We start from the raw sequence: 9,400 nt of genomic DNA, 5'->3' as shown, positions 1-9,400 counted from the left end.
TTGCGGATCTTCTAGAGCCTTCTAGCTTTAGACTAATAATTTCAGTCATGTGTCCTCCATATGTCAAAAGTTACCGTGAAAGAAGAGACTATTAACTTTGTGGTTCCTATCTCTTCAGTAATTAATAACACATGATAAAAAGTCTCCAATCAGTATTTTCTCCAAGAGCATTTCTGACACATTTATAGAAGCAGTATCCTAAACAGACAATTACAAATAGAAATAACATCTGTGATGTTGATGAAGGAAATAAGCAATATTACATGTTGTCAAATTTGCCATGATTTTAACATTGGTCAAATTAAACTTTTGTTAAATTTTAACATCTTCCCATATAAATACCATAAGGTTGCACAGCTGCACTTTATCTAGAAAAATTGTTTAGACATATAAACTTTTCACATAAGTAAGTTTCACTGACTTTCATGGCTGAATAGAATTGTAATTCATGAGGTCTGATCTTTGTTGTCAGCCCACTGATATCAAGAATCAAAAAAAGACAAGCAAGTAGGCACACCTGTGGAGAATTTTCATGAGTGGATCATTTGCGGGGAGCAGACAAACCCTAAATCTGGGCTGCACTTTCTGACAGAACCTCACATAAAAAATACATGAAAAGGAAGCTTTTGCCTTCTTATCATCATTCTTGCTGGAAAGTCATCATTCTGTGACTGAGGCATTCATCTGCCAGCATCAGAACCAACTTCTTCATAATTCTCATATAGATGGAAGACCATCAGCTCTCCAGGAACACTCCTGAACTCGGGCACCAGAAACTGAAGAAGAGACCAGAAAATGGAAAGATTTCCAATTCTCTTGGATAGGTAGGATCAACATATTAAAAATGGCAGTCCTACCAAAATCAATCTATAGATTCGATGCAATCCCCATCAAAATCCAAAGACAATTCTTCATAGACCTTGAAAAAATAATAATCAACTTTATATCAAAAAACAAAAAACCCAGGATAATGAAAAAAATCCTGCACAATAAAGGAACTTCCAGAGGCATCACCATCCCTACATCAAGCTCTATTACAGAGCAACCATAATGAAAACAGCTTGGGAATGGCATAAAAACAGAGAGGTGGACCAATGGAATCTAATTGAAGACCCGGATTTTAACCCACAAACCTATGAACACCTTATTTTTGACAAAGAAGATAAACTTATACAATGGAAAAAAGAAAGAATCTTCAACAAGAGGTACTGGAATAATTGGGTGTTAACATGTAGAGGAATGAAAATAGATCCTTATCTATCCCAAGGCACAAAACTCAAGTCCAAATGGATGAAAGATCTCAAAATAAATCCGATCACACTGAACCTGATAGAAGAAAAGGTAGAAAGCAGTCTTCAACTCATGGGCACAGAAAACCACTTCCTAAATATAACCCAAGAAGCACAGACACTGAGAGCAACAATAAAAAAATGGGACCTTTTGAAACAGAGAAGCTTCTGTAAAGCAAAGAAAACAGTCAATAAGACAAAAAGGCAGCCTACTGAATGGAAAAATATCTTCACCAAGCCCACATCAGACAAAGAACTGATCTCCAAAATATATAAATAACCCGAGAAAATTGACATTAAAATTCTAAATAACCCAATTAAAAACTAGAGTACAGTCCTTTCGCCGCCTGACGCCACCGAGGTCGCACGCGTGAGGCCGGTCCACAGCAGCCGACATGCGCTATGTCGCCTCTTACTTGCTCGCCGCCCTTGGGGGCAACCCCTCTCCTAGCGCCAAAGACATTAAGAAGATACTAGACAGCGTGGGCATCGAGGCGGACGATGACCGGCTCAACAAGGTCATCAGTGAGCTGAATGGAAAAAACATTGAGGATGTCATTGCCCAGGGTATTGGGAAACTTGCCAGTGTGCCTGCTGGTGGAGCTGTGGCTATTTCTGCTGCCCCTGGCTCTGCAGCTCCTGCTGCTGGTTCTGCCCCAGCTGCAGCAGAGGAGAAGAAAGAAGAGAAGAAGGAGGAGTCCGAAGAGTCGGATGATGACATGGGATTTGGCTTGTTTGATTAAATCTGTGCTCCCCTGCAAATAAAACCTTTTTATGTTAAAAAAAAAAACTAGAGTACAGACTAAACAGAGAATTCTCAACAAAAGAATTTCAAATGGGCCCAGCGGTGGTGGCTTACGCCTTTAATCCCAGCACTCGGGAGGCAGAGGCAGGCGGATCTCTGTGAGTTCGAGACCAGCCTGGTCTACAAGAGCTAGTTCCAGGACAGGCTCCAAAACCACAGAGAAACCCTGTCTCGAAAAACCAAAAAAAAAAAAAAAAAAAAAAAAGAATTTCAAATGGCCAAAAGACACTTAAGGAAATGTTCAACACCCTTAGCTATTAGAGTAATACAAATCAAAACAACTCTGCAATACCATCTTACACTTGTCAGAATGGCTAAGATCAAATCACCAAAGATAGCTCATGCTGGAGAGGTTGTGGAGTAAGGGGAACACTCATCCATTGTTGGGAATGCAAACTAGTACAACCACTTTGGAAATCACTATGGCAGTTTCTCAGAACATTAGGAATCAACTTACCTCAGGATCCAACAACACCACTCTTGGGCATATACCCAAAAGATGCTCAATCATACTACGAAGGCATTTGTTCAACTATATTCATAGCAGCATTATTTGTAAAAGCCAGAACCTGGAAACAACCTAAATGCCCCTCAACCGAAGAATAGAAAAAAATGTGGCAATTTACACATTAGAGCACTACTCAGTGGTAAAAAAAATGACATCTTGAATTTTGCATGCAAATGAATAGATTTAGAAAACACTATCCAGAGTGAGGTAACCCAGACCCAAATAGGTACTAGCTATAAGCAAATGATATTGAGCCTACAGTTCATGAACCTAGAGAACCTAAGTAATACGGTGAATCCTAAGAAAAAGATATATCGATCCACCTGGAAAGTCGAAATAGACAAGATTGCCTGACAAAATTTGGAGCATGGGGGTGGGAGGAAAAGGGAAGGAGTCAGGAGAGCTTGAGGATGGGATAGTCAAGATAGAGGAAGGACATGGATGAGAACAAGAAAAGAGATATCTTAATTGAGGGAGCCATTTAGGGTTAGCCATAAACCTGGCTCTAGAGAAATTCCCAGGAATCCACAAGGATGACCACAGCTAAGACCCTAAGCAATAGAGGGGAGGGGGCCTGAACTTGACATGCCTTGTAGTCTGACTGATGAATACCTTAAATATCACCATAGAACCTTCATCCAGCCAACTGATGAAAACAGAGGCAGAGACCAACATTGGAGCACTGGACTGAACTCCCAAAGTCCAGTTGAAGAAAGGGAGGAATAAGAATATGAGCAAAGAGGTCAAGACCATGATGTGTACACCCACTGATACAGTCTACCCGAGCTAATGGGAGCTCACCGACTTCAGCCGGCCTGGTACAAACAAACATAGGACCAAACTAAACTAGTCCCTCTGAGTATGGTTGACAGTTGCATAGCTGGGGCAGACTGAGGAGCCACTGGCAGTGCACCAGGATATAGCCCTACTGCATGTACTGGCTTTTGGGGAACCTATTCTCTTTAAATGGATACCTTGCTCAGCCTAGAAATAGTAGGGTGGGCTCTGGACCTTCCCCAAAGCAATGTGCCCCTCTGAGGGGTGGGGTGACAGGATATGTGGAGGGAATAGGAGGAGGAGAGGGTGTGGAAACTTACATTGATATGTTAATCAAAAAAGATAGTGTGATTTCTTTTTTAAAAAATAAATATTAAAAGAAATACAGTTCAGGAAAAATGAAATTGCTATGCACTTAACAGAAATGTACTTAGATATAAATACATATGTAACTATACAACTTATTGATACTCAGATTACAGCAAACTAATAATGCTAATCAAACAGAAAAATGCAGATAGTGGTTATTCTTCCTTTTAAAGTTGATAAATTTACTGCTATAAAGGATTCAAAACAAAGCTGAAAACATTAAATGTTTGTGCACACTACATGTGTGAAGAAGTCACAATGACCATTAAATGGGCAATGTGAGGTGGGGGAGAAGAAAGCAAAATACGAAGAATGTATCAGAAATGTGAACTATAATATTTGCTAATACTACTTTTAAGCAAGTTATTTACCCCCCCCCAAAATATCAAGTTCCCATCTGTACAATACGGAAAATGACTATTTTACAGACATGCGTATAAAGATCATAAGAGAAAGTATAGTGATATTTCATTTGTATATTAATACATAAAGCTTGCCTGAATATCAGAATGCAAAACAACCACACAAGTCAGTCATACATGCCAGGCAGTGGTGACACATACCTTTAATCCCAGCAGCCACACTAGTTAGCCACAGAGGTGAGGTGGTGGTGGTGCAAGCCTTTAACCCCAGCATTGGAGAATAACATAAGGCAGGATCAGACAGAAACTCTCTCTTTCAGACTGAATATTCCATAGAGGTAAGAGCTATCTAGGGGCTTGGCTGCATTGCTTTTCTGATCTTCAGGTTGAACCCTTATATCTATCTCTGTTTTTTTATTATTCATACTACATTTAATGTCAAATGTTTAGGTATGAATTCACAAAAAAGGTGTTTTCTTGTGACGTTTTAGCCACCGGCACAGGCCAGAGCTGCACATGGGTCCCAGTTTTACCCGGGTAGGCTTTCTTTTCTTTTTTCCCCAGGCCTCTGGTGAAGTTCAAAATTTTCCTATTGTGTCTTCTCTGAAACAGTCTCCAGTTGCCACCCAAACTCCAGAAGTACCTGGGCTCTACATGCCACAGGACTCACCCACCCTATACTGGTTGATTCAGCCTTCAGAAAGCCTCCACCCCTCACCACACAGGTTTTTGTTTTCTATTTTCAAACAATCCCTGGTGCGTTTTTCAGACAGTCATCTCTCTCTCTCTCTCTCTCTCTCTCTCTCTCTCTCTCTCTCTTTCTCTCTCTCCGCCTTTGATTATAGGCTCTCTCTGGACCCACTTCTTGGGCTGCTGTCGAACTGGGTAGCCGCCATGAACTCTAGCCAGGCTTTCATTGTTCTACGCAGTAAGTCTCACATGTTCATCAGCATCGTAGGTAGATTTGGTAAGGCAACAGGGAATTCTTAAAGGAAGTAGTTAAAAGAGAGAGTTTTTTCCCACTTTAAAAAATGGGAGAAACCCTTACAATGGAGAGAATTGTGTCTCTGTATGATAAATGTTAGACAGTTTTAAAATGAAATGATTAAATGAGAGGATATATAATTTAGATGGGATTTATTTAATGTCATTTGTAAACACTATTGACTTTATCACTTTTGTCTTATCACTTCAAATCGTGGTTAATCTGAGTGCTAAGATACAGGCCTTAGAAAAACCTAAGAAAACAGATCACAGATAGGAATTATGTGCTTACTACAGAAGTACATCTTCCAGTTCACCATTATCAGCAATAAAGCTACCAATTAGTTGTTTACTGATGTTATCCGTACTGTAAGCACTGGTTTTGTGGAACCTATTCTCTTTGAATGGATACTTTGCTCAGCATAGATGTAGTAGGGAGGGCCTTGGCTCTTCCCCAAAGCAATGTGCCTTACCCTCTCTGAGGACTGGATGTCGGTGGAGTAGGTGGGTGTGTGGAGCGCATGGAAGGAGGGGAGAGAGTGGGAACTTGGATTGATATTTTTTAAAAATCTAATAAATTATAAAAAATCAGAAAAAAGAAGAAAAATATGAATATTGACTTCCTCCAAGCAAAACAAAACCCAGGGTCTCAGGATGTAGTTCAGCTGGTAGCATTCTTGTCAGTTTTGCACTAAGTCACAGGTTTATTCCCAGACTCACATACACGGGGTGTGGTTGGGAGGTGGAGGAGGAGACTCTGGAGTTCAAGGCCATACTAAGCTACTAGTAGGTAGAGACCAGCTCATGGGACTTGAGACCCTTACTTTAAAAGAAGAACCACAGCTGGGCAGTGGTGGCACATGCCTTTAATCTCAGCACCCAGGAAGCAGAAGCAGGCATATCTCGGTGAGTTTGAGGCAATCCTGGTCTATAAGAGCTAGTTCTATAACAGGCTCCAAAGCTACAGTGAAATCCTATCTCAAAAAAAAAAACCAAAATGAATAAATAAATAAACCAAAGTAGAAGAACTACAAAATGTCATCTACTAATTCAATCCAATGCCCATCAAAATCTCAGTAGAATTATTCAGAGACCTAGAAAAACAATACACAACTTCATACGGAAAAACAAAATGCCCAGGATAGCCATAGCAATCCTGTACAATAAAGGTACTTCTGGACTTCAAACTCTACTACAGAGCTATAGTACTTTAAACAGACTGGTATTGGTATGAAAATACACAGGAGGACCAACGGAACCAAATCAAAGTCCCAACTATGAATCCACATATCTACAAACACTTGATTTTGACAAAGAAGCAAAAATATAAAATGAAAAATAGAAAGCATATTCAACAAATGGTGCTAGAATAACTGGATATCAACCTATAGAAGAATGAAAATAGATCCATATCTATCTATCACCATGCACAAAACTCAAGTCCAAGTGGATTAAAGACCTAAACATAAAACCAACCACACTGAACCTCATAGAAGGGAAAGTGGGAAGTATACTTGAATGCATTGGTACTACTTCCTAAATATAATCCCAGTATCACAGACACTGAAAGAAGCAAATAATAAATGGGACCTCCTGATACTGAGAAGCTTCTCTAAAGCAAAGGACACAATCATCCAGAACAGCTGCAACCAAGCTGTTTACCATTTTAAAAGCTCTTCAAGACAGTAGAGAATTACAGATAATACAACAAGGACATATTTATACATAAAATAACTCTAAATGGCTCACAGTGTTGGATAAATGTACATAGGCACAGGAGAGAGACAGAGAAAAAGAGTATAGTTGAAAAAGAAGTAAATCATTTAAAAAGTCTTTAAAGAGAGCACAGACAGTCATAGGTTAAAAGGAGTAAAGAAAAATAAGTCACATAAAGATGGACTATATACACAGAGTCTGTATTATGTATATTATTATGCTTTCTTTGAATTTTTTGACTGTGAAAGAGGTAAGTACAAAGAGACATTTCACTGTAAGGGCTGCTAACCTAAACCAGCAAGTATATTATAAAGGTATCATAAATTCCAAATTTGGGTCTAAGGATGTGTTGCTTTGGAAAAGAGGTTCTTCTCTTGTTTTCACAGAGGATGAGAACCTGTGAATTGCTTTCAGACTAATATGGCTTGACAGACCATGACCCCCTAAAAGGTTGCCGTGAACACCCCTAAAAATTACTTCACCCAACTGCTGAGTTGAACCTAACACACAGGATACACCATGAAAGGCCTGATTAACAGCACCCTCAAACAGCAGGAAAAAGTTTGGACAAAACTACACCCTTACGTATGTATTCACAACAGTGCACTCCCTTTTCTTATTCCTTATTCTGAACATTGCATATGGCAGGGGGAAAGAAGAATCTTAACATTAGTGAGTGCTAGTCACCTGTCCGATGGCATGGTAGGCCAGGCTAGAATCTTGTCTTCCACTGTCTTATCAGTTCAATACCACATTTCTCAGAAACTAATCTCAGCAAGTTCACAATGGCTGTTTCATTCATGTAATGTGGCAACTGTCTGGCCAATACTTATCTTCCTGATTATACTCCATCACACACACACACACACAAAGTTCCTGTAGAAAATCAAGAGTAGAACTGAGTGATACTTTGTCCCAACCTGAATGCTATTTTAATTGAATTATAATCTTATTTTACAAGATTTCTGAGGTAGAAGCAACATACAGATTATATGGGGCCAAGGGGAAGGCAGAACAGAGTACACAGAAAGAACATGGGTTTGAGAATATTGGACTTAATGAGATCAAGTATTTTTCAAAAACTTCTAAAATTACATTTATTTATGTATGTGCACAAACAGGTTTTGAGTTTATGTGCACTATCAAAGAATACCCTTCAGGAATCAGTCCTCTCCTTCTACCATGTAATTCCTGAGGACTGATCTCACTTTGGAAGGCCTGGCGGCAAGCACTATCTAGCCAGCCCTGAGCTCAAGCCTTAATTGAAGCTCACTTTATAAGACAGGATGCGGTCTCTGGCTCTGTTTGGCTCAGCACCACAACAAGGTGACCCGGCCCCATTCATGACACAGTACTATTATACTATCTTATATTGTTAATATCTAAACTATATTACAACACACACAATTCAATATTTAATAAATACAGGAATATATTTTAATATATCAGATGAACTTCCATTCTTTCTAGATCCTATACCTTATTATGTTATAACCAGAATAAATTTATCAAACAAACATGATCTTGCCCAGTTCTGTTTTAGAATATTATAAAGGCAACTTGCCCTAATGAAATTTCCCTGCCAGCACGTTAAAAGTCATTTTCACTACAAGGAATCTGGATCATAGCTCCCCAAACCTTCACTGAGTTATAGGATTCTAAATTTATCATGGGATGAGCATACCAGTTAAAACTGTACTTCAGTGTTTATCTGCTTGCCTGGTTATGTGTAATCTCCTGGATAACAAGAGCCACATCACACTCAAGGTAAGTTCGTTTGTCTTCATGGTGCTGGAGGTTAAACTTAGGACTGTGCAGTTGCTAGGCAAGTGCTCTGCCCGAGCCTTGTTTACATTTTTTACTACTTATATAAGTATGTATGTATGTGTGTGTCTGAATGCGACATGTGTGGTGTAGGTGATCATGGTGGACAGAAGCGAGTAAAGATTTTTTAAATTTATTTTTATTTCCTGTGCATTGGTGTTTTACCTGCATGTATGTCTGACTGAAGGTGACAGATCTCCTGGAAATAGAGGTACAGACTGTTGTAAGGAGGGGGCTGCTTGTTCAACTCAGTCACCTGGCTAGCTTATGTATCCGCACAAAATAAATGCAATGCAGATATCAAAGAATATTTACCACTTTAATGTTAAACTTACAGAACCAAAGTTCCAGTGTAGTACAGGAGGTAGGGAGGAAAAAAGGGCCGAGCCACCTCTCCGTGCGCCCATTTATTGGCAGGCATATGCCCGAGGCAAACCCCGCCCCCTAAAGGGGCTGACTTAACCCTACAAGCTTAGCCCTGAAATAATCACACAGAAACTGTATTAATTAAATTACTGCTTGGCCCATTAGCTCTAACTCTTTATTGGCTAACTCTTACATATTAATTTAACCCATTTTTATTCATCTGTGTATGGCCATGTGGCAGTGCCTTACTGGGAAAAATTCCCAGTGTCTGTATCCAGCGGCTTTATGGTGTCTCTCTCTAACTCTGTCTCCTTTCTCCAGGCATGCCATTTAGTTTTTCCCACGTACCTATGTTCTGCCCTATCAACAGGCCCAAAGCAGTTTCTTTATTAACCAATAA

The 9,400-nt window shown here is 39.6% G+C and overlaps 1 protein-coding gene across 1 annotated transcript; it reads left to right on the top strand.

The window, feature by feature from the left end:
• The first annotated feature begins 1,684 nt into the window (after nucleotides 1-1,684).
• On the top strand, nucleotides 1,685-2,067 carry LOC121452730 (60S acidic ribosomal protein P2-like). The gene has a single exon (XM_041658965.1). The coding sequence runs from the start codon at nucleotides 1,685-1,687 to the stop codon at nucleotides 2,030-2,032; it is 348 nt and encodes a 115-aa protein (XP_041514899.1). The 3' UTR covers nucleotides 2,033-2,067.
• The last annotated feature ends 7,333 nt before the right edge of the window (nucleotides 2,068-9,400 follow it).

Source organism: Microtus oregoni, unplaced genomic scaffold (assembly GCF_018167655.1).
Source record: "Microtus oregoni isolate MIOR12 unplaced genomic scaffold, Mior012 000000F_ref0000247, whole genome shotgun sequence".
In the NCBI taxonomy this organism is placed as follows: Eukaryota; Metazoa; Chordata; class Mammalia; order Rodentia; family Cricetidae; genus Microtus; species Microtus oregoni.
This window is presented reverse-complemented; position numbering and strand designations above follow the sequence as displayed.

What these genes read in the sequence shown, in the direction of transcription:
- LOC121452730 (XM_041658965.1), top strand. Translation starts at nt 1,685, where the DNA reads ATGCGCTATGTCGCCTCTTACTTGCTCGCCGCCCTTGGGGGCAACCCC.